Below are 26735 nucleotides of genomic sequence, written 5' to 3' on the forward strand. Positions count from 1 at the left end.
CGCAATGCAACGTCCAACCTAGGGCCACGCCTCTCCATCCCTGACTAATACAGATACAGATAGAGCGTACATCCCTGTTATAATAACTCATGCCACATTGGGTAACTAGACGGGCAGAAAAAGTAATGGTACTACTACCGAATGATGTGGTAATCAGGAAAGCCGATTATAAATAGCACCCGAAATAACTAAAGAAAGAAAAGAAAGAGAAAAGAACAGCCCACATCTCCCCAGACTTCGGCGCAATATGTGAACACTCATAGCGGTCCAAAGACAAAAGTATCATCAGTTCTCATACCTGGTGGGAAGGCCCCACGTGGCTAGTGGGGACGTGTCACCCCCCAACCACGCACCACCATTCCCAATCAGGACGACAAAACCCAACGCAGACCATGAGCCACCACATTGTGTCCTAAGTCCTGTCACCACAAGACCACCTGTTCCGAGGGACACGTATCCCCGGAGACAGGGTGTACATGTGTACAAGATAGGTACCGAGGAACATCATGGGGGAATAAAGAAGAATCAAAATTGAAAAGCATTTTTCCCCCATATCACAGAGTTGTTATAAACCAAATATAAAGTGCCAAGGTGATCAAAATTGCATGGCAAAAAGGAACACATGGAAAACATGGTACAATTAGAGTTACTCAGAACACCAATTTAGGACATGCTAATTGAGCTTCAATAAATCTTAGATATGCAAAGAGCCGCCGGAGTATACGAATCGAGCTGTTCTCTCCGTAAGATGATGATAATCCTTCAATTTGTCCCACTATTGGGTATCTGGCAGAAATCCAGGCCATGCTTCAGCCTTACGGCACACAATCACTCGTACCGCATAAAGGAGGAATATATCTAAAAGGTAATGTATCGAAAATTAATAGCAGGTCAGAGGTCATTACAATATTGAGCAAAATATTGCTCCCGGTAGCATTAAAATAAAAATAAGAACAAACAAATAAAAACAACACTCATAAACACACAAACAATGAAATTAAAAAAAAATTTAAAAAAAGAAGGATTGCAAAAAAAGGGGAGAACAGGAAATAGCTGGAACGCCAACTAGATGTCAAATTATAAAAAAGAAACAAAGCTGATGTTCTCATTGAGCCCCTTGGGGACCAGAGTGTCCAAAGTGGAGATCCATCGGGCCTCCACTTGAGCGAGACGCTTTTTCAGATCGCCACCACGGGATCCGCCACGTATATGGTCAATACCCCGTACCTTCAGTCCAGACGGGTTACTCCCATGAAATTTAAAAGAGTGTCTAGGGAGTGTTTTCAGCGTGGTAGGGTCAATAGTGTCCTTGGCAGCACTAATGTCCCGTACATGCTCCCTCGTGCGTACCCTCAATTCACGTGAAGTGAGGCCAACGTACACGAGGGAGCAAGGACACGTGGCGTAATAAACAACGTGTGTAGTAGCACACGTAATATAACACCTGATGTTAAATGTCTTAGTGCCATCTGAGGACGTGAATGTGGAGGTGTGGATGGTGTTCTGGCAGGCCAGGCACCGACCACATGGAAAACACCCTAGCAAGGGACCGCGGGTACTGAAAGGATTACAAATAGGTGGCACGTAATGACTCCTTACCAGAATGTCCCGAAGATTTTTAGACCGGCGAGCTGTCATGAGAGGGCCAGGAGGGAGGACGTCAGCCAGAACAGGATCCGATCGAAGAACAGGCCAGTGCTTACCCAGGATATCTCGCATAGTCTGCCAGTGATCGTTATGAGTACCTATAAAACGAATAGGTGGATCAGTTTTTTGTACTTTAGGAGTATATTGAAGCAACTGCTGACGAGGAGTCCGCTTAGCACGTAAATACCCCTTTCGGACACAGCGGTTGCTATATCCACGATCCCTGAATCGGCTCCTGAGGTCGGCCGATTGTGACTCAAATGTCTCATCGGTAGAACAAATCCGCCTAGTTCTCAGGAACTGGCCAGTCGGGATAGCGCGTATTGTCGAAGATGTATGGGCAGATGACGCATGCAGCAGGGCATTGACTGAAGTGGATTTGCGATGGACACTAGTCTGAATCATTGACAAAGGGTCCACTTCGATGTTAATATCCAAAAAGTCAATGCACCTGCTGCTGTGTTTGTATGTTAATTTAATATTAAGGTTATTGTTATTCAATTGCCCCATGAATTCGTCAAGCTGCTCCACTGTGCCCTGCCAAAAAAACAAAACATCATCAATATATCTGAGCCAGCACTGCACATGGGAGCTAAGCCCAGTGCCACCCTCGCCAAAGACCTCCCTCTCCCACATGCCGAGGAAGAGGTTGGCATACGCAGGGGCACAGGCCGCCCCCATGGCAGTGCCGCGTTGCTGCAGATAAAATTGGTCCTTAAAAATGAAAAAATTATGTGTAAGGGCAAAGTGGAGCAGCTCAAGGATGAATGTATTAAGTTCGCTATCCCGACCGGCCATCCCCAGAAACAGGCGGGTGGCCTCCAAACCATCATGGTGGGAAATACATGTGTACAGGCTCTCCCCATCAGCTGTAACAATTAGCATGTACTGATCCATACAGATGCCATCGATCCGCCGGAGCACGTCAGTCGTGTCACGGACATAGGAAGGCAGGGTTTCAACTAGGGGCTTAAGATGGTAATCAATGAATTTGCAGATGGGATCGCACAAGCCTCCTATGCCGGACACGATGGGGCGCCCCGGAGGGCAGAGGGCATCTTTATGGATTTTAGGTAACAAATAGAAAGTGGGTATCGTAGGATATTTGGTGGAGAGCCCGCACACCATTTTATTGGTAATTAAGCCAACCTCAGAAGCCGACTCAAGGATCCTGGAAAGGTCACGAGAAAAGGACTGCACAGGGTTGTAAGATAGCTTAGAGTAGGTACTCCTGTCACGCAGCTGCCTCAATGCCTCCTTCTCATAACTTGCTACCGCCCAGATCACAATATTACCCCCCTTGTCCGCTGGTTTTATCACGATATCGGATATGTTGTTTAATTCCTCTAACGCCAATCGCTGTCTATGAGTAAGGTTATCATGCCGTCTCCGTGATGAAATTTGTTTGAGATCACTAGACACTAGGCGAGTAAAGATTTCAATAGCAGGACAGAGGGACAGGGGGGGAAAGCTTGTAGATCTGGGCAGGAGTGACCTGGGAAACACACCTACTGTGGCACTGGACTGTTCTTCAAGCAGGTCCTCCAATACCTGCAAGGCCTCCCTCTCCGCGGGACTATCCAGTCCCGTGTCATCCCGTCTGTGGTGGAGTCTCTTAAGTATCAGCTTCCGTGCAAAAAGGTGGGTATCTTTCAAAGCTGTAAAGAAATCAAATTTATTGACAGGGGAGAAGGTTAGACCCCTTGATAATACCTCCAACTGATCGTTGGAGAGTATGTGTGTGGAGAGGTTAATCACCTGGAGTCTATTCCTCCCCCCCTGTCGGGTGGCCTGTTGCTTGTTGCGGGTGGTTTTTACTCGGGCACCGACACTCGATTCGACCTCACTGCCGCCGCCCGATGCCTCCGATGATTCACCAAGAGAAGTGAGGGACGAAAGGGATGCAGACTGGCCACGAGTGATGGTTCGTCCCCGAGGGCCTGTTCTGGATCTAGTTTGCCATCGATATGCAGTGGAACTGGCATAATCACTCAAATCCCTGTTGAATTTTTTCAGTTTCTGACCACAGACCTCTTTCTCCAATTTGGACAGCTCTTTTTCAATTTCGGCCTCCATCCCAGTGACAACATCAGCTGTGCAGTTGCTTTTAATGGTTTTCTCAAGCTCCTCTAACTCAGCCTCCATGGTGGAGAGGGTCGTTGTATTATGCTCCTTCAACAGAGACAGGAATCCCAAGGAGCATGTCTGGGCCAGACACTCCCACCTCTCACGGAAGGAGGGATCCTCCACCGGAAAGGATGGGAATATCTGGACCCGCAGGCCCCGAGGGATCATGTCTCTGTCAAGGTATTTAGAAAGTAATGCGCGGTTCCAGCAGATTCTCAATCTCCTTTTAAGCAACTCCTTATATTTAAAAATCAAAATATCACTGTTAGGCGTATTGACATCGCTAGTGGTATCCTTGTTGTGGTCTTTCAGAACATTATCGAAATGTGCTGACCAAGCCCGATCACGGGCGCGGAAATCCATGCTCGGATGCAAGTAATCTGTGAGAAGCACAGAGACACACATTAACATAACATAACTCACATCAGGAGCCATTAGAAAATAAGCACCGAGCCTCCCTTAATTAGGTAGGGAAGGTGCCGGCACTACTCATTATGGGAATAATAAACAAGAGAACAAGAGTAAAGTGCAAAAACAGACAACTTTTATTGAATACACAACAAGACAATTGCTTCATTAAAATGGTGCACTACCAGTATATCCTGGGGATGCCAGCATAGAATAGACCAGTGATTATAGCCAACGAAGTCAAAAAGACCAATTAGTCAGAATCTATGTATATGGCAACAACTAGCCTAAACAGATCACAGTGATTGGGACCATACCCAGAACCAAAGGAACTGCTGTGTGGAAAGTAAGAAAATGGTCAGATCAAACCGTGGTTGCCCACCGTATAAGGGTGGGGAATCATGGTGATACCGCTGGCTATGCTGTTGATGAATATATGTGCACAGCAGGGAATCAGCATGCAATAACTATATAGCACAAGTGTGCAATTTAGGAAATGTTCCCTTACCTAAAGTGCTAAAGTGCAGATCAAACCAACGCAGGACAGCCAGCCGTGGACACAAGCAGTTCCTATGGGGTGTGAGAAGGCATCCTCAGGTCATCCAAAGGTCTCCATCCGACGCGCGTTTCGCGGGGATAGCTTTGTCAAGGTGGAAAACCAAAGTAATGACCCCATGACCTGCATGCCTGTTTTATATACCCCTCCTAATGTAAAATCCAACAGCTGAGTGGCCGGAAATGGCATGGAGACAGGAAGTGACATCGCTTGGTAACAAGCTTATGTCGCCATCGTACCTCAAAGTGGTTAAAAGTACATATAATCTGCGGGTCCATAGTGCCTCCAAACTAATCTTGATTAAACCGCTGGAAATTGGAACTGAATTAAACATCAGAGATCTGGCCCTGGCATATATCGTTACTACGGACGCACTTCCTGATACAACCAACAGGAAGTCGTCAGCACAAGGGGCAGGGAAAGTCCAGTGGCCGCTATGTACGCTGGCGTGTCGTAACTATAGACGCTATTCCGGATCGTTACCGGAAGTCGTCATAGGAGGGGGCGGGAAGATCCCACGTGTCTGCTATGGACGCTGGTAGCTAAGGAAGCTATGGACGCACTCCGGTGAGACAGGAAGTCATCATAGGTCCTGAAGTCAACTCCACCCTATCGCCAGGTGAGTGACGCATGAATCGCCCAATAGCAATCCAAGTGCGGACATACGGGGATCACCACAAAGGAGGGCGGGGACAAGGAAAGGCCAATTCAGTTCCAATTTCCAGCGGTTTAATCAAGATTAGTTTGGAGGCACTATGGACTTTGGTTTTCCACCTTGACAAAGCTATCCCCGCGAAACGCGCGTCGGATGGAGACCTTTGGATGACCTGAGGATGCCTTCTCACACCCCATAGGAACTGCTTGTGTCCACGGCTGGCTGTCCTGCGTTGGTTTGATCTGCACTTTAGCACTTTAGGTAAGGGAACATTTCCTAAATTGCACACTTGTGCTATATAGTTATTGCATGCTGATTCCCTGCTGTGCACATATATTCATCAACAGCATAGCCAGCGGTATCACCATGATTCCCCACCCTTATACGGTGGGCAACCACGGTTTGATCTGACCATTTTCTTACTTTCCACACAGCAGTTCCTTTGGTTCTGGGTATGGTCCCAATCACTGTGATCTGTTTAGGCTAGTTGTTGCCATATACATAGATTCTGACTAATTGGTCTTTTTAACTTCGTTGGCTATAATCACTGGTCTATTCTATGCTGGCATCCCCAGGATATACTGGTAGTGCACCATTTTAATGAAGCAATTGTCTTGTTGTGTATTCAATAAAAGTTGTCTGTTTTTGCACTTTACTCTTGTTCTCTTGTTTATTATTCCCATAATGAGTAGTGCCGGCACCTTCCCTACCTAATTAAGGGAGGCTCGGTGCTTATTTTCTAATGGCTCCTGATGTGAGTTATGTTATGTTAATGTGTGTCTCTGTGCTTCTCACAGATTACTTGCATCCGAGCATGGATTTCCGCGCCCGTGATCGGGCTTGGTCAGCACATTTCGATAATGTTCTGAAAGACCACAACAAGGATACCACTAGCGATGTCAATACGCCTAACAGTGATATTTTGATTTTTAAATATAAGGAGTTGCTTAAAAGGAGATTGAGAATCTGCTGGAACCGCGCATTACTTTCTAAATACCTTGACAGAGACATGATCCCTCGGGGCCTGCGGGTCCAGATATTCCCATCCTTTCCGGTGGAGGATCCCTCCTTCCGTGAGAGGTGGGAGTGTCTGGCCCAGACATGCTCCTTGGGATTCCTGTCTCTGTTGAAGGAGCATAATACAACGACCCTCTCCACCATGGAGGCTGAGTTAGAGGAGCTTGAGAAAACCATTAAAAGCAACTGCACAGCTGATGTTGTCACTGGGATGGAGGCCGAAATTGAAAAAGAGCTGTCCAAATTGGAGAAAGAGGTCTGTGGTCAGAAACTGAAAAAATTCAACAGGGATTTGAGTGATTATGCCAGTTCCACTGCATATCGATGGCAAACTAGATCCAGAACAGGCCCTCGGGGACGAACCATCACTCGTGGCCAGTCTGCATCCCTTTCGTCCCTCACTTCTCTTGGTGAATCATCGGAGGCATCGGGCGGCGGCAGTGAGGTCGAATCGAGTGTCGGTGCCCGAGTAAAAACCACCCGCAACAAGCAACAGGCCACCCGACAGGGGGGGAGGAATAGACTCCAGGTGATTAACCTCTCCACACACATACTCTCCAACGATCAGTTGGAGGTATTATCAAGGGGTCTAACCTTCTCCCCTGTCAATAAATTTGATTTCTTTACAGCTTTGAAAGATACCCACCTTTTTGCACGGAAGCTGATACTTAAGAGACTCCACCACAGACGGGATGACACGGGACTGGATAGTCCCGCGGAGAGGGAGGCCTTGCAGGTATTGGAGGACCTGCTTGAAGAACAGTCCAGTGCCACAGTAGGTGTGTTTCCCAGGTCACTCCTGCCCAGATCTACAAGCTTTCCCCCCCTGTCCCTCTGTCCTGCTATTGAAATCTTTACTCGCCTAGTGTCTAGTGATCTCAAACAAATTTCATCACGGAGACGGCATGATAACCTTACTCATAGACAGCGATTGGCGTTAGAGGAATTAAACAACATATCCGATATCGTGATAAAACCAGCGGACAAGGGGGGTAATATTGTGATCTGGGCGGTAGCAAGTTATGAGAAGGAGGCATTGAGGCAGCTGCGTGACAGGAGTACCTACTCTAAGCTATCTTACAACCCTGTGCAGTCCTTTTCTCGTGACCTTTCCAGGATCCTTGAGTCGGCTTCTGAGGTTGGCTTAATTACCAATAAAATGGTGTGCGGGCTCTCCACCAAATATCCTACGATACCCACTTTCTATTTGTTACCTAAAATCCATAAAGATGCCCTCTGCCCTCCGGGGCGCCCCATCGTGTCCGGCATAGGAGGCTTGTGCGATCCCATCTGCAAATTCATTGATTACCATCTTAAGCCCCTAGTTGAAACCCTGCCTTCCTATGTCCGTGACACGACTGACGTGCTCCGGCGGATCGATGGCATCTTTAGGGATCAGAACATGCTAATTGTTACAGCTGATGTGGAGAGCCTGTACACTTGTATTTCCCACCATGATGGTTTGGAGGCCACCCGCCTGTTTCTGGGGATGGCTGGTCGGGATAGCGAACTTAATACATTCATCCTTGAGCTGCTCCACTTTGCCCTTACACATAATTTTTTCATTTTTAAGGACCAATTTTATCTGCAGCAACGCGGCACTGCCATGGGGGCGGCCTGTGCCCCTGCGTATGCCAACCTCTTCCTCGGCATGTGGGAGAGGGAGGTCTTTGGCGAGGGTGGCACTGGGCTTAGCTCCCATGTGCAGTGCTGGCTCAGATATATTGATGATGTTTTGTTTTTTTGGCAGGGCACAGTGGAGCAGCTTGACGAATTCATGGGGCAATTGAATAACAATAACCTTAATATTAAATTAACATACAAACACAGCAGCAGGTGCATTGACTTTTTGGATATTAACATCGAAGTGGACCCTTTGTCAATGATTCAGACTAGTATCCATCGCAAATCCACTTCAGTCAATGCCCTGCTGCATGCGTCATCTGCCCATACATCTTCGACAATACGCGCTATCCCGACTGGCCAGTTCCTGAGAACTAGGCGGATTTGTTCTACCGATGAGACATTTGAGTCACAATCGGCCGACCTCAGGAGCCGATTCAGGGATCGTGGATATAGCAACCGCTGTGTCCGAAAGGGGTATTTACGTGCTAAGCGGACTCCTCGTCAGCAGTTGCTTCAATATACTCCTAAAGTACAAAAAACTGATCCACCTATTCGTTTTATAGGTACTCATAACGATCACTGGCAGACTATGCGAGATATCCTGGGTAAGCACAGGCCTGTTCTTCGATCGGATCCTGTTCTGGCTGACGTCCTCCCTCCTGGCCCTCTCATGACAGCTCGCCGGTCTAAAAATCTTCGGGACATTCTGGTAAGGAGTCATTACGTGCCACCTATTTGTAATCCTTTCAGTACCCGCGGTCCCTTGCTAGGGTGTTTTCCATGTGGTCGGTGCCTGGCCTGCCAGAACACCATCCGCACCTCCACATTCACGTCCTCAGATGGCACTAAGATATTTAACATCAGGTGTTATATTACGTGTGCTACTACACACGTTGTTTATTACGCCACGTGTCCTTGCTCCCTCGTGTACGTTGGCCTCACTTCACGTGAATTGAGGGTACGCACGAGGGAGCATGTACGGGACATTAGTGCTGCCAAGGACACTATTGACCCTACCACGCTGAAAACACTCCCTAGACACTTTTTTAAATTTCATGGGAGTAACCCGTCTGGACTGAAGGTACGGGGTATTGACCATATACGTGGCGGATCCCGTGGTGGCGATCTGAAAAAGCGTCTCGCTCAAGTGGAGGCCCGATGGATCTCCACTTTGGACACTCTGGTCCCCAAGGGGCTCAATGAGAACATCAGCTTTGTTTCTTTTTTATAATTTGACATCTAGTTGGCGTTCCAGCTATTTCCTGTTCTCCCCTTTTTTTGCAATCCTTCTTTTTTTAAATTTTTTTTTAATTTCATTGTTTGTGTGTTTATGAGTGTTGTTTTTATTTGTTTGTTCTTATTTTTATTTTAATGCTACCGGGAGCAATATTTTGCTCAATATTGTAATGACCTCTGACCTGCTATTAATTTTCGATACATTACCTTTTAGATATATTCCTCCTTTATGCGGTACGAGTGATTGTGTGCCGTAAGGCTGAAGCATGGCCTGGATTTCTGCCAGATACCCAATAGTGGGACAAATTGAAGGATTATCATCATCTTACGGAGAGAACAGCTCGATTCGTATACTCCGGCGGCTCTTTGCATATCTAAGATTTATTGAAGCTCAATTAGCATGTCCTAAATTGGTGTTCTGAGTAACTCTAATTGTACCATGTTTTCCATGTGTTCCTTTTTGCCATGCAATTTTGATCACCTTGGCACTTTATATTTGGTTTATAACAACTCTGTGATATGGGGGAAAAATGCTTTTCAATTTTGATTCTTCTTTATTCCCCCATGATGTTCCTCGGTACCTATCTTGTACACATGTACACCCTGTCTCCGGGGATACGTGTCCCTCGGAACAGGTGGTCTTGTGGTGACAGGACTTAGGACACAATGTGGTGGCTCATGGTCTGCGTTGGGTTTTGTCGTCCTGATTGGGAATGGTGGTGCGTGGTTGGGGGGTGACACGTCCCCACTAGCCACGTGGGGCCTTCCCACCAGGTATGAGAACTGATGATACTTTTGTCTTTGGACCGCTATGAGTGTTCACATATTGCGCCGAAGTCTGGGGAGATGTGGGCTGTTCTTTTCTCTTTCTTTTCTTTCTTTAGTTATTTCGGGTGCTATTTATAATCGGCTTTCCTGATTACCACATCATTCGGTAGTAGTACCATTACTTTTTCTGCCCGTCTAGTTACCCAATGTGGCATGAGTTATTATAACAGGGATGTACGCTCTATCTGTATCTGTATTAGTCAGGGATGGAGAGGCGTGGCCCTAGGTTGGACGTTGCATTGCGGTCATATGGCCTTTCCTTGTCCCCGCCCTCCTTTGTGGTGATCCCCGTATGTCCGCACTTGGATTGCTATTGGGCGATTCATGCGTCACTCACCTGGCGATAGGGTGGAGTTGACTTCAGGACCTATGATGACTTCCTGTCTCACCGGAGTGCGTCCATAGCTTCCTTAGCTACCAGCGTCCATAGCAGACACGTGGGATCTTCCCGCCCCCTCCTATGACGACTTCCGGTAACGATCCGGAATAGCGTCTATAGTTACGACACGCCAGCGTACATAGCGGCCACTGGACTTTCCCTGCCCCTTGTGCTGACGACTTCCTGTTGGTTGTATCAGGAAGTGCGTCCGTAGTAACGATATATGCCAGGGCCAGATCTCTGATGTTTAATTCAGTTCCAATTTCCAGCGGTTTAATCAAGATTAGTTTGGAGGCACTATGGACCCGCAGATTATATGTACTTTTAACCACTTTGAGGTACGATGGCGACATAAGCTTGTTACCAAGCGATGTCACTTCCTGTCTCCATGCCATTTCCGGCCACTCAGCTGTTGGATTTTACATTAGGAGGGGTATATAAAACAGGCATGCAGGTCATGGGGTCATTACTTTGGTTTTCCACCTTGACAAAGCTATCCCCGCGAAACGCGCGTCGGATGGAGACCTTTGGATGACCTGAGGATGCCTTCTCACACCCCATAGGAACTGCTTGTGTCCACGGCTGGCTGTCCTGCGTTGGTTTGATCTGCACTTTAGCACTTTAGGTAAGGGAACATTTCCTAAATTGCACACTTGTGCTATATAGTTATTGCATGCTGATTCCCTGCTGTGCACATATATTCATCAACAGCATAGCCAGCGGTATCACCATGATTCCCCACCCTTATACGGTGGGCAACCACGGTTTGATCTGACCATTTTCTTACTTTCCACACAGCAGTTCCTTTGGTTCTGGGTATGGTCCCAATCACTGTGATCTGTTTAGGCTAGTTGTTGCCATATACATAGATTCTGACTAATTGGTCTTTTTGACTTCGTTGGCTATAATCACTGGTCTATTCTATGCTGGCATCCCCAGGATATACTGGTAGTGCACCATTTTAATGAAGCAATTGTCTTGTTGTGTATTCAATAAAAGTTGTCTGTTTTTGCACTTTACTCTTGTTCTCTTGTTTATTATTTCTAATTGGAGGTATTTGCTAAAATTATTATTATTACACCTTCTACATATCAGGGTAGGAGATTTGAATAACCCTTAGGAAAAAACATTTTTACACCATCTGCCTCCCCTCCCCCTCCTATTTTAATTTGAAGATGCTGCAGCTGATACCAACTCGCTGCAATCACGATAATAAGTTTAAATTCCAAAGAACGGAAAAACGTAGAGACCCTTCCACCACTGCATGGAGAGGAAGTCTCTTTTATCCGAGGTGGGATCAGACAGCTGACTAAGCGCCACACCTCCCAGCAGTACAACGTCATTTACCGGCCACACAATGGATCACATCTTGTATTTAAACCCCGTGACTCCTCCACCCTGACATGCCCCCCAAAGAAGCTTGACACTGCAAAACGTGCGTCGGAGTGGAGGGACCCGGTATCTTGGCACATTCATCTAGGTAAATTGCACCATTTCTTTATCTTCATGCTGTATTTATTTAACAATTGCTTTGTGATTATACTGATACGGCACATTGTATTAATTTGCATTGATTGAGAACTTCCCTGTGCATTGAACTTTAATACGACCTTGTGGCTATGTGTAATATGACCAGTTGAATTGCAATCACTACTGTTTCAGCTCATATTGACCTTTTGTTAGTGTATGCTTTTTCCTAGTAATATACAGATTTTTTGATTGTGTGTGGACTATTGTAGTCCTTTTGATATAATTCATGTGATATAGCATTTAATATATACCTTTTGTGGTATATTTATTCCTTAATTTTCACATAATTGTGTGCCATATTCCTGGTCCCTCATTTTTTCTGTAATTCCCTCTCTGATTTTAAATATGTTTTATGTATTCTCAATAAAATTACTATTTTTATCCTTATGTATTGTTCTGTTTTTGAAGGGTCTCTATGTTATTCCCTTCTTTGGTAAAATTGAAACAGTTGTTGGAGCTAAAAGGTCGGGGAACAGTCCCGTTACTATATGACCATTTTTTGTTAAATCACTATAATAACCAGATTGTAAGGTGGAAAGCCACAAAACCATAGTAAGCCACCCAGACACCGCAATCACTCAACAGCCAATATACCGGCTCAATAAACGACGACTGGTCACGTGCCATAAATAGGTAATGTTATTTATGTGATCTAGTAGCCTCTGTTCTCATGATTCTGGAATCTGTGTGTGGCGGTTTTTCTATATTTTGTTCTTCCACCTTTCTGTTCCTGAAATATGACTCTACCTATATGACAATTTAGTCTAGTTAGCCAAGTGAGCATGGTCCTCAACTCTTCTCTTGGGCAAGAAAAAAGGGGAGAACCAGCTCACCACTCAATCCAAATGGATCCACAGATGCCCGGATCACTCTGGCTTGCATCCACGATTAAAAGTAAAACTGGAAGAATAGATCCAGCATTCCGCTCTTCATAACATTATATCTTAATTGATTCTTTAAAACTCAATAATAAAATCCATACTTCGAGCCTTAGGCCCCGCTTGTCGTGTTTCAGACCTCAGTCCTTACTTATAGGCGTGCCTATTGAATTTTAATGGATCAATAAAGATATAATTTTATGAAGAACAGAATGCTGAATCTATCCAATTTTGCTCTTCTTTTGGGTGTTTTCTTGCCCCTTGTGTAACGTTGCGCCCTGCAACGTGGGGGTTCCACTCGCTTGCAGCGGTGTGAGGTAGCTTCAGCAACACACGTACACAGTCTCTCATAGAAATTCCGGCAGTTTATTTAAAAACACTCAGCATAAACTGCCCTCAAGTCCATAATGGAAGTTTTAGCAACTTCCCCACTCTCTGGCTCCTGCCAGCGTACAACTTTAGCCAAGGTTCCTTCCAGCACCCAGGGCCCTCTGCAGACCCCTGTCTGTCTCTCCTCCTGGAGAGATTCGGCCCTACAGCCCTGGCCTGGCTTGGCTGCACTCACCTCAGACTCAATATGAGCCTTGTGTTCAGCCTCCACACAGGCTGATACACCCAGAGCTCCCGGCTCTGCTCTCACTTGTTTCCAGTCCACACACTGGACGTCTGGAGCTAGTCTCTATCTAGACTGCCCTAGACACACTCAGAGCCCCCTGCTCTCACTGGTTTCCAGTCCACACACTGGACATCTGGAGCTAGTCTCTATCTAGACTGCCCTAGACACACTCCACCTAGGTTCAGAGACAGGATTGCTTTAACCCTTGGAGCCACACCCACAGGTGGTAAGGAGTGTGTAATCAGCCTCACACACCCTTCCATGGCTCTGCATGTAATGCAATCCTGTGGAACCACAGGTCCCAGCCAACTTCACATTGCAGAGCACCCATGCTTCTGCAAAACATACCGGCCTTTTGTAATACAGCCGGTTGATACGTCACACTTGGTTAACAAGACTAGCCTTACATACAGAGTGCAGGCTACCAAACGGAAATTCCACAACAGTCCATAAAAATAAGGCACTTTTTTGCCCTCTCTGTAAAAATATTAAAAGGTGATTTTATTTTTTTCAAGCTGAAGAAACTGAGAGTGTAATTATCATCTTTTTCCAGTGTACAGTGACTGCAGCTGATGTCTGTATATCAGGACTATGGGCTGTAGACATTTATCGCTTATAATCATAATAATTCATTTAGATTTTACAATGTGTCCATAAAAAGTATTGCCTGGCTATAATTTTTTGATAAGCCTTCCAAGAAAAAATAAAAAGTCAAATTGACAATCCTGATGGTGCAAAGTGGATCGGAGAGGCGCAGGAAAAGCGCAGCTAAAGCGATCTCGTTGGGGTCACGGAATTTGTGACGCACATCCGGCCGCTTTAGCGATGTTGTAGTGTGTGACACCTATGAGCGATTTTGAATCGTTGCAAAAACTTTCAAAATTGCTAACCGGTGACATGCCCCCCTCTTCCCAATTATCGTTGCTGCTGCAGTAACGATGTTGTTCCTCGTTCCTGCGGCAGCACACATCGCTAAGTGTGACACTGCAGGAACGAGGAACCTCTCCTTACCTGCGTCCCGGCAGCAATGAGGAAGGAAGGAGGTGGGCGGGATGTTCGTCCCACTCATCTCTGCCCCTCCGCTTTGATTGGGCGGCCGCTTAGTGACGTCGCCGTGACGCTGAACGAACCGCCCCCTTAGAAAGGAGGCGGATCACCGGTCACAGCAACCTCGCAGAGCAGGTATGTGCGTGTGACGTTGCCGTAGTGATAATGTTCAGCGATTACCACATATCGGCTGTGCGATGGGGGCGGGTGCTATCATGCTCGACATCGCTAGCATCGGCTAGCGATGTTTCAGCGTGTAAATCGGCCTTTAAACCTGGTAAACCAAAAAAAAAACAACAAAAACCTATTTATTGCAAGTGACGGGTTCTTTTCAAATAATCTAGATGATTTTGGGGGAAAATAACCTACACAGCCATCAAAGCACGTATTGGTCGTGTTTACATGATGATCTTGGTGTTGCTGTCTAATTTCTCTTTTTAATGGAGGACATTTACCACAATGACATCAATAAGAATTTAATTTTATTTGCAATCTGATTCTCTGTAAGGATCAATACTGATGTAATAAAATACAGCGAATATATTAATTGTATTGAGGAACCTCTATACATACAGTGATTCCCTGAGAAACGTCACAAATCAGTGCTGTGAACCAATGATAATCCTCATATAGTTTAAAGGGAACCTGTCACCAGATTTTTTCCCCTATAAGCTGCGGCCACCACCAGTGAGCCCTTATATACAGCATTCTAAAATACTCTATATAAGAGCCCAGGCTAAGCTGTATAATGTAAAAGTGCTGTTCGCCTCCATTTACTGTATAAAGCCGGTCTCCATCAGAGCTCAAAATAGCTGATCTGTGGGGGTGCCAGGGGTCTGACCCACATCACTCTAATACTGATGTCCTATCCTAACAGCAAATCATGAATATGATATGCCTGGAAAAGCCCTTTAAATTTTGAGCATCAAAAAAATAGTTCTGGTGCCTTACTGTCTCTAACTGCTCAATGCAGCATCTTGTTTTTCACTAATAAAGCCCATTAACAACTGATTAAAGGGGGTTCACCAAACAGAAAAAAATACACAGAAAATGCCATTGTGAATAAATTTACTAAATATCTTTAATTAGCAAATTATACTTGTATTGTCTAGGGAGGTAATTACAATAGTACATAAAATAAAAAAAACTGCCAGAAACCTGTCCTAGAATGTTAATAGGACATGAGTCTGCGATCAGGTGCAGTACATACACTGTATATGTGTGTGCCCTAATATCTCTGGTGTTAGATCAGATAGAAAGTAAGCACAGCAGTGTGAGCAGCCTCTTCTTACCACAGCCTCCCTGGTTTGTCCAGTGGTAGATCAGATAGACAGTGAGGACAGCAGTGTGAGCAGCCTCTTCTTACCACAGCCTCCCTGGTTTGTCCAGCAGTAGATCAGATAGACAGTGAGGACAGCAGTTTGCGCAGCCTCTTATTACCACAGCCTCCCTGGTTTGTCCAGTAGTAGATCAGATAGACAGTGAGGACAGCAGTGTGAGCAGCCTCTTCTTACCACAGCCTCCCTGGTTTCTCCAGCAGTATAACAGATAGACAGGGAGGACAGCAGTGTGCGCAGCCTCTTATTACCACAGCCCCCCTGATTTGTCCAGCAGTAGATCAGATAGACAGGGAGGACAGCAGTGTTCGCAGCCTCTTATTACCACAGCCCCCCTGGTTTGTCCACCAGTAGATCAGATAGACAGGGACAGCAGTATGAGCAGCCTCTTTTTACCACAGCCCCCCTGGTTTATCTAGCAGTAGATCAGACAGACAGGGAGGACAACAGTATGAGCAGCCTCTTCAGTAAAGAATTTTGATAATGACTGATCAGTTCTGGCAGAGAAAGAAGCAGATTTGTCTCATAAGATATATTACAAGGTTGGTTATTTTTATGTGCACTATTGATTTATGAAATAAAAATTAAACCGATAGTTACGCTTTAAGTACAGCTTTCAGTCCATATAAGAAAGTGGCGTCCATTATATTACACTATATTCCTATAATGATTACTTCTGTAGACAAGTTAAATTTATTTTGCTTTTTACAGGCATTTTGGCATTTATTCATGATGACATTGTTTTTTTATCTTTATGTGTGTTTGTTTGTTTTTCCTATTCCCAGGGAAAGATATGCTTTTGATAAATAATAGGTGTCAGCATATTTTCCATTTTCTCTGTAGTGATATAACATAATAATACATAATATCACCCAGTGCCTAATGAAACCAATGAGCTGTCCATGCATAGACACGCTGGCTCTTCATCCACGGGTACAGATGAGGGTCCTGATCCCCGTACTCAGCCGGTAGTAGCAGTATCTTTACACTCACTAGGAACTTGTTTCACGGGAGCGTGTTTACAAACCTTTGTGGTTTCTTCGTTCTGCAATAATCAGTCCTTGCCAAGCCGAATAAGTCATGCGGTAATTGACAGGAGCAGATTAGAGTAGTCACAGAAACATAGTGGTAACATACGCAGTGTTTAATTGCAGAATACCTTAGCTACTTCGACGCTTTCCGCAACCATGTAAGTGAAGTTGATGTTCACCAGGTCTGTGCCGGAGCAGACACACACTATCCGGCCTTCTAGCTCGTTCTCGGCTTTCCCAGCAGACTCCAGTGCAGACAGTATTTTTGGATCCTGAAACAAAAGAGAAAGCTTGATTTGAAATTGCAAGATTTCTACTGATAAATACATGAAATCCCTTAAAGGGCCTCTGCCAGCACAGAATGACGGCTAAAACCAAGCACAGGCACTCGGTGCATCATGGTGGAGCCAAACAGTTCAGGGCACTTTCCATCTGCTTGCTGTCCCTCTATTTCCATCCCCCTCCTCTTCTTTGATTGACAGCTCTGGTTTCATAGGGCCAGAGAAGGGAGGAGATGGATGGAAAACAAGCAGGTAGGAAGATGTATATAAATAATGAGCCCGCCATGATGTACCGAGCGCCTGGGCTGGGTTTAAACAGTCATCCTGAGCTGACAGAGTCCCTTTAAAGCGAATTCAAAATTGACAACCAATAGGTCGCACATTTAGTTATCGCTTCTAAGACCTCCTTCAGACCATTGTGTCTCCAGAATGTGTGCTAGATGCAGAAACTTGGCACTCAATCTTGAGTACCAAGTTTCTACATCTACTCGAGACAGTTTTGGACCCTACTTGAGCACCACCCCAGAAGTGCCGAGTCATGGCCAAAAGTTTTGAGAATGCTACAAATATTAATTTTTACAAAGTCTACTGCTTAAGTTTTTCTAATGGCAATTTGCATATACTCCAGAATGTCATAAAGAGTGATCAGCTTAACAGCAATTACTTGCAAAGTCAATATTGGCTAAGAAAATGAACTTCAACCCCCAAAACACATTTTAACATCATTGCATTCCTGCCTTAAAAGGAGCAGCTAACATTGTTTTAGTGATTGTTCCATTAACACAGGTGTGGGTGTTGATGAGGACAGGGCTGGTAATCAATCAGTCATGATTAAGTAAGAATGACACCACTGGACACTTTAAAAGGAGGCTGGTGCTTGGTATCATTGTTTCTCTTCAGTTAACCATGGTTATCTCTGCACAAAAATGGCCTAACAGGGAAGAGTATCGCAGCTACAAAGATAGCACCTCAGTCAACAATCTATCGCATCATCAATAACTTCAAGGAGAGAGCTTCCATTGTTGCCAAAAAGGCTCCAGGGCGCCCAAGAAGGACCAGCAAACGCCAGGACCATATCTTAAAACTGTTTCAGCTGCGGGATCGGACTACCAGCAGTGCCGAGCTAGCTCAGCAATGGCAGCAGGCTGGTGTGAGTGCTTCTGCACGCACTGTGAGGCGGAGACTCTTTGAGCAAGGCCTGGTTTCAAGGAGGGCAGCAAAGAAGCCACTTCTCTCCAGAAAAAACATCAGGGACCGACTGATATTCTGCAAAAGGTACAGGGAGTGGACTGCTGAGGACTAGGGTAAAGTCATTTTCTCAGATGAATCCCCTTTTCGATTGTTTGGGACATCTGGAAAACAGCTTATTAGGAGAAGAGGTGAGCGCTTCCACCAGTCTTGTCTCATGCCAACTGTTAAGCATCCTGAAACCATTCATGTGTGGGGTTGCTTCTCAGCCAAGGGAATCGGCTCACTCACAGTCTTGCCTAAATACACAGCCATGAATAAAGAATGGTACCAGAATGTCCTCCAAGAGCAACTTCTTCCAACTGTCCAAGAGCAGTTTGACGCCCAACAATGCCTTTTCCAGCATGATGGAGCACCTTGCCATAAAGCAAAGGTGATCACTAAATGGCTCATGGAACAAAACATAGAGATTTTGGGTCCATGGCCTGGAAACTCCCCAGATCTTAATCCCATTGAGAACTTGTGGGCAATCATCAAGAGACGGGTGGACAAACAAAAACTAACAAATTCTGGCAAAACGCAAGCATTGCTTATGCAAGAATGGACAGCGATCAGTCAGGATTTGGTCCAGAAGTTGATTGAGAGCATGCCAGGGAGAATTGCAGAGGTCCTGAAGAAGAAGGGTCAACACTGCAAATATTGACTTGCTGCATTAACTCATTCTAACTGTCAATATAACCTTTTGGTACTCATAATATGATTGCAATTATATTTCTGTATGTGATGTAAACATCAGACAAACACAATTAAAAACCAGAGGGCAACAGATCATGTGAAAATATAATTTTGGTGTCATTCTCAAACCTTTTGGCCATGACTGTATCAACTCATCAAGTGTGCTGTCTGTTTTCACATGTACCAGAGACAAACGTAGACCCACTAAATTCAATGGCTTTGCACAGCAACATATCTGTTTTCTGCCAGCAGCACAGGTGTCACACGGACCGCACACTGATGCGATCCGTGTAACAACAGTGTGACACGTACCAGAGATAACACATGTCCCTTAAAAAAAAAAAACAAACAATTGTTATACTTACCTGTCTCCAGCGCTGCTGTGGCTTCCAGGTCCTGCTCATTATGCTCATGAATATTCACTGCACTCACCACAGAACCGGAAATAACAGCAGCGCAGGAAACAGGTAAGTATACAAGTACACGCTGTCCGTGTACTGTCCTGATGTCAAACAGATAGCACACGGACAGCACAGGGAGAACAAACACACGGACACATCTATGGTCTTACGTACCTTCCCCAGGCACCGTCACACACATGTGTTTAATGCACAGGTGTGAAAGAGGCCTAAAACACTACAATCTACATGTCTCTGACTTGGTTGAAGCCTAAATCATGTTTCAAAGATCTAGATCTGGGCTAGATACTAACACCATCTGCAATTATTCAAGGATGAGCACCCATACCTCACTGGGTAAAATGCTACATGAAGTGCATGAATGCGGGGTCCGCAGTCTCTGAAAGATGGAAAACTATTCCCAGCATGCACTCACAGCTCTCAGGGGAGTTATACTCAGCATGTTGGGAGTTATAGTTCCTGACAGCTGACATGACAAAGGTTACTGACCCCTGTGGCAATATTTTTGCACCTAAATGTTAAATGATTTAGTTTTTTTTGGGGGGGTGGCTGCAAGTTGCCCTTTAAAACTAATAATATTTCTATCTAATAGAATAATTTCTATTTTTACTTTTGAGGGCATGAATCAGACACTGGGTGGGAGCTAGGCGTCTCGGATGGCTACTTCCGGCGGCTTCTCCCTACCCTGCTTCCCTGACTGACAGACCACTCCGTACACACATAGGCAAATACCTGTCATTATATGTGGAGCGGGATGAGGAGAAGCCGTCTGACATTTGTCTTACACCTCAGTTCCACCTGCGCAAGAGCATCAGAAGTGATATTTTAATGCCCCTCTGCTGCATGCATCAGCCGAGGGTCATGCGACTGTGATCTGATCTTGCGATCGTATCACAGCTGCGGAGGAGAGGAAGCACTTTCTCCTCATCTCCTCCGCTGTCTGTCTCTGCATATATCGCACTGCAGTCGGATGACATTCAAGTGCAGTCCGATGTTTCACATGCTCCCATAAACTTGTATGGGTGTGTGTGTGAGCTGAGACTCGCTGCAGCATGCTGCGATTCATTTCTCATGCTGTATCGGAATCACAGATGGACACTGCCCTATAGTTTTGCACTAGAGTGAGAGCAATCTGATGTTTTATCGGATTGCACTTATCCTTGCAAAACACAAGTGGAACCAAGCCCTTAGAATAGTCATCTGAGACTCCTAGTACTTGGCTGGAATTTTTAAGTATTGTTTTTTTCTGAAAAACTGCAGTTTGTCAAAGTAAAACACGTGGATGCAGTAACGCAGCCAGTGTCTGATTCATGCTGCCATTGCTTCGGGCACCATGGATCTGCCTTCAGGTTCTTTTTATGGTGGCCACACTAGGACATCGATTCTCATTATGGAGATCCAATCTTTAAATCATTACACCTTGGGGAAATTCAGTAAAATAGCTCCTATATAGAAAGAAATAAATAGTGATGAGCGAGCACTACCATGCTTGGGTCCTCAGTAGTCACAATAGGACGTTTGGATGGGCAACATTCAGGTACCGAGTATAATGGAGAACTCAAGCATTTCTCCGGAAGATATTTTGGAAAAATACTCAAGTTCCCCATTGACTTCCATTATACTCAGTACATGAGTTTCACCTGTACAAGCGTCTTACTGCTCATTACGAGTACGGAGCTCCTGAGCATGATAGTGCTCGTTCATCACTAGTTACGAGTACTGAGCACCTGAGCATGGTAGTGCTCGTTCATCACTAGTTACAAGTACCGAGCACCTGAACATGGTAGTGCTCGCCCATCACTAGTTACGAGTACGGCGCTCCGAGCATGGTAGTGCCCGCCCATCACTAGTTACGAGTACCGAGCTCCTGGGCATGGTAGTGCTCGCTCATCACTAGTTACAAGTACCGAGCATCCGAGCATGGTAGTGCTCGCTCATCACTAGTTACGAGTACCAAACCCCTGAGCATGGTAGTGCTCGCTCATCACTAGTTACGAATAGCGAGCCCCTGAGCATGGTAGTGCCCGCTCATCACTAGTTACGAATAGCGAGCCCCTGAGCATGGTAGTGCTCACTCATCACTAGTCTTTCTAATGCCAACTAATAGAAACCCAATAAATAAGTTCCTATTTCCAGTATTCCCCTTCTTTTATTTCGCACTCTTCGCATGCAGTGATCTCCCTCTCAGTGCAGTGATGTTAGGTGGCATCTGCACATCCCGTACAATGCTTCTTTATGACATTTACTATTTGACATTTCATGCTCATTATTATAAGGTCGCTCATGGTCTGATGTCATTTGCAGTTTGTCATTTGCGTTATCAGCTTTCGGCTGAGCTGGATCTCCTTTCCTTTAATGTGTTATTTAACCATAGAATATCTAAAGGATTTTATCTTGAATTTTCACATATAATCAAGGGAAAATAGAAAAGCAGCAAATGAGATAACCTTTTCACAGTTAATTAAAGTAGCGCAGCATAGCAAAAAAGTTTATGTGCGTGAAGAAGACAAAAAAAGTATCACATCACATTACCTTTGGTACAATGCCGTAGCGTATACTGTTGATTAGGGAACATTCGAGGACTTGGCCTTCCTATAATGGAAAAGAAGAAGAAGAAGACTTGTAGTGTTTTTGTAAGTGAATAAATATATTATAGAAATGCATGGACCTCCATACAATCACACTACACAATGATGTGTGATTGTATGGAGAGTTTGCATAGTGAAGGGGATATTAATTTTATCCAAATGCATGCACACTGGGATAAAAACTATTTTTGCAATTGAGTTTCTTTTAAAATGTTGCACTTTTTGCATTCTATAGCCTCTGTGTTGCACTGTCTATTGCTGGTTGCAGAATGAGTTAACTGAGAACCCATCAGTAAGCTTTGATAGCAGTAATAACGCTTATCTTGATCTCTCTCAGCTGATTTATGACCACATGAAAGTTTAGCTTTACTTTGGTGTGTTCAAAAATCATCTGAGAAGGGCTCTGGAAATGAATGATAAAAGAGTTACAATCTATCAGAACAAGCTCACGGGTGGATCCTTAGTTAACCCATTCTGTTGCCAGTAGAGTTGAGCGGACTGGCAATAATCCGGGTCCGCCGGGTCGTCGCGGGTTGACATAGAAGGAGAGAGAGAGAGAGAAATTGTAAAAATTATTCTTATCCCTAAACACATACACTTAATTAAGAAAAAAAATATTCCTTTTAAAGGTGTCCATGGTCTTAATGGAGTTTTTAGAAAGCCATCAATTCCCTGTTCAGGTTCCTCTCCTCTTGACCAGAGTGTAACATGGCTACAAAAAGAGTTTTTCGCTCTGGAGAACCTGAGCTATCCTACATTACAAAGACAACCTACTAATTTGAAAGGGCATTGGAGGGAAATCAAACTATTAGGGATCATTTCAAGGGCGGACACACCATTGGTGCAGCCTGTGCAACCGCACAGGGGTCCAGGAGGTTAGGGGGCACATTTCTACCTCCAAAGCAGGTGGGATTGTGCAGTTTGATGAGCTCTTGGGCTGTAAAGGGTCTGCATATTGTCCTTGCATAGGGGCCCTCTTCTGTCTATGTCCGCCAGTGGATCATTTAAACTATTTGGCTGGAATCACACTTGCGAGTGTAAAATCGGACCGAGTCTCATGCTAGAAAGTAGCGTGAGCTCTGTCCGAGTGTTGATCAGTGTGCAATGCAACAGCAATGCGATTCTGTGATTTTTCTCATGATTGTAGTCCATGTGCAATCAGTGTGTGATCCGTATGTGATCCGTTTTTATTCTCAGCAGCTATGTCATCTGCCATTCAGCTCTGATACATGGCCGCTGACAGCAGACACAGACAGAGCCGCACGATCAGAATGAAGTTGGATGAGCTTCACCCGACTTCATTGTCATCCCGCGGCTGTCTGTGTGTCATGGCCTGATTTTCGGTCACCGGTGAAGGTCTCACCGGTGACCGCAAATCTCCTGAGTGACTGAAGTGATCTGCGCTATCAGCGGTGTCGTCACTGAGGTTACCCGCGGCCACAGCTGAAGTCCTCCAGCTGAGATCTGTGGCCATGGGTTACCTGAGTGACATCATCGCTGATAGCGCGACTCACTTCAGTCGCTATGGGGAGCTCACAGAGAGCGGTCGTGGTCTGTGACCACTCTCTGTCAGCTTCTGATGTAGCAGAGCTTAAAGCATCGTGGGACCTCTGTGGATTACGTCAGACCTGGAGGGGTATTTGGGGACTTGAATTAAGGGGTGAAAGAGGGTGTTTTTTTGTCATTTATTTCAAATAAAGGATTTTTGGGTGTTTGTCTTTATTTTCTTTAACTTACAGGTTAATCATGGAAGGTATCTCGGGGAGACGCCTGCCATGATTAACCTAGGACTTAGTGGCAGCTATGGGCTGCTGCCATTAACTCCTTATTACCCCGTTTTCCACCGCACCAGGGCAATTCGGGATGAGCCGGGTACAGTCCCAGGACTGTCGCATCTAATGGATGCGGCAATTCCGGACGGATGCTGGCTGATATTTTTAGGGTGAGGGCTCCCCATAACGTGGGGCTCCCCATCCTGACAATACCAACCTCCAGCCGTATGTCTTTACCCTGGCTGGTATGAAAATTGGGGGGGACCGCACGCCATTTGTTTTTTATTATTTATTTATTTATTTATTTAATTTACTGCACATATAGACCCGCCCACCAGCCAGCTGTGATTGGTTGCAGTGAGACAGCTGTCACTCAATGTGGGGGCGTGTCAGACTGCAACCAATCATAGGCGCCGGTGGGCGGGGAAAGCAGTGAATACTAGATGGAATAATGAGCGGCCGGCTTTTTCAAAAGATGAAAAGCCGCCGAAGCTTTGTGACAGCCGTGCAGCACCGCGCCGGTGATCGGGGATCGGTGAGTATGAGAGAGGGGGTGGGAGAGACTGACAGAGAGAGAATAGAGACCAAGAGGGAGAGACCTACCGACAGAGAGAGAGAGACCGACAGAGAGAGAAAGACAGAGAGAGAAAGAGAGAGAGACCGACGACAGGGAGACAGAGAGTCCGACAGAGAGAGAGAGACCGACTGACAGAGATAGAGATTGACCGACATCGACAGACCTCACTCATTTCCAGTGTTTTCTGCAACATGCGATAAATGTATTTATAAAAACGGATGTCACTAGGATGGTGTGTGTGCCGTCCGTGTGACATCCGTTTATTTTCACGCACCCATAGACTTGCATTGGAGTGACTCACGCGAGAAACTCACCAAAACGCAGCAGGCTGCGATTTTTTTCTCAGTCCGATTGGGACTGAGAAAAAAAAAAAGATCTGAGCTGACTCATTGCTTAACATTGGTCTGAGTGCAATGCGAGATGCGAGAGGTTCTATCCTCAAAGCAAGGCTCAAAAAGGGCCAAAGAATGAAGCAATACAAAGTTGCCTTCTAGGCCGGCCGCCTAATCAGAACGCAGTATTGGCCACCAATCGGAGCGTAGACTGTGGAAAAGGCGACGCATATGCACGTCTACGTGGCTTACAGCGTCCAACACTACGCCCCTATTAGAGGCCGGAATCGTTACATAGCTGCTGTGTGACAGGGTCCTAACGACCAACGAGATCGTTGTACAGGTCGCTGCATCGTTACTAAAGTCGTTGGGAAAATGACTGTGTGACATCTCACCAATGATCTCACCAACGATTTCACAACGATCCAGAAACTGTGACGTAGTAATGATCTCGTTATGTGTGACTGGACCTTCGTAGTCAAAAGTTGATGAGAAAAATGTTCGCTTTTTTCCATAAACAGATCTACAAGGGTTCTACTGGATGAGAAAAACATGGAAAGGAGAAAGCAGGATTCCAGCTTAATGGACATTTCATCTTTTTTATTCATGTGAGTTAGATAATTTTTATCTAACTATGTTTTTGTATGCAACTTTTGTGTCTTGGCTCTCCATGCTATTTAATCATGCAATCGGTGTGTGAACCGGAATGGGAAGCTATTTAAAGCACACGCTACCATAGCTAAGTATCATGATTATTCCACCTGAAACGTGTAGATACGGCCATTGATTTTAACATGGAGATTCTATCATTTGTCTTCTGTTTCTAAGGGCAGAGTCACACTGGCGTATCACTCACACGAGTGCAATGGGAGAAAATCTTGCATTGCACTCGGCCCCATGTAAGACAACGCTGCAGCTCAGATCTGCGAGTTTCTGCTCAGCCCTAATCGGACTGAAGAAAAAAATCGCAACGAATCGTATACAAGTCTATGGGTGAGAGTGAAACATCGGACTGCACGTGGATGTCATCCTAGTGCAGTGCGATATACACACAGGCTGACAATGGAGGAGATGGAGAAATTAATCCCTCCCTCTCCTCCGCAGCTATGACCCGATAGCAGGATTAGATCATAGTCACATGACACATGGCTCATTCTCACAGCAAAGCCTCAGCCGAGGGTTATTAACATATCGCATCTGATGCTCTTGCATAGGATGCAATGCGCTAGTGAGACTCCAGCCTTAAGGGGGCTTTACAAGCTGCGACATCGCTAATGCGAACTCGTTGGGGTCACGAAATTGGTGACGCACATCCGGCCGCATTAGCAATGCCGTTGCGTGTGACACCTATAAGCGATTTTGCATCGTCGCAAAAACGTGCAAAATCGCTCATCGGTGACATGGGGGTCCATTCTCAAAAATCGTTACTGCAGCAGTAACAAAGTTGTTCCTCGTTCCTGCGGCAGCGCACATCGCTCCGTGTGACACTGCAGGAACGAGGAAGCTCTCATTACCTGCCTCCCGGTCGCTATGAGGAAGGAAGGAGGCTTCTATTGGGTGGCGGTTCAGTGGTGCAGCTGTGACGTTGCTGTGACGCTGAACGAACCGCCCCCCTTAGAAAGGAGGCGGTTCGCCGGTCACAGCGACGTCGCCGGGCAGGTAAGTAGTATGACGGGTCTGGGCGATGTTGTGCGGCACGGGCAGCGATTTGCCCGTGTCGCACAACAGATGGGGGCAGGTACCCACGCTAGCGATATCGGGACCGATATCGCAGCGTTTAAAGCGGCCTTTATTCACATGAATACAGAAGATTAAATGTCCGTTGGGCTGGAATCCTCCTTTCTCCTTTGCACTTCATTGTGCTCCAGCAAAGCTGCCATCCATGCTCCGAACTGCAAAAAAACCCTATTTTCCTAATAAGAAAA

At 45.6% G+C, this 26735-nt stretch overlaps 1 protein-coding gene across 5 annotated transcripts in view; it reads right to left on the reverse strand.

Moving 5' to 3' along the window:
• PLCB4 (phospholipase C beta 4) overlaps positions 1-26735 on the reverse strand; it is a 516205-nt gene that overhangs the window by 198649 nt on the left and 290821 nt on the right. For all 5 annotated transcript variants that reach the window (XM_075339305.1, XM_075339306.1, XM_075339302.1 and 2 more), the window contains exons 6-7: positions 22074-22133; positions 17047-17190 (exon numbers count right to left, since the gene is read on the reverse strand). In XM_075339305.1, the coding sequence (XP_075195420.1) occupies positions 17047-17190; positions 22074-22133 (204 nt within the window). The remainder of the gene's footprint in view (positions 1-17046; positions 17191-22073; positions 22134-26735) is intronic.

The sequence above is a fragment of the Anomaloglossus baeobatrachus genome, chromosome 3 (genome assembly GCF_048569485.1).
Source record: "Anomaloglossus baeobatrachus isolate aAnoBae1 chromosome 3, aAnoBae1.hap1, whole genome shotgun sequence".
Classification (NCBI taxonomy): Eukaryota; Metazoa; Chordata; class Amphibia; order Anura; family Aromobatidae; genus Anomaloglossus; species Anomaloglossus baeobatrachus.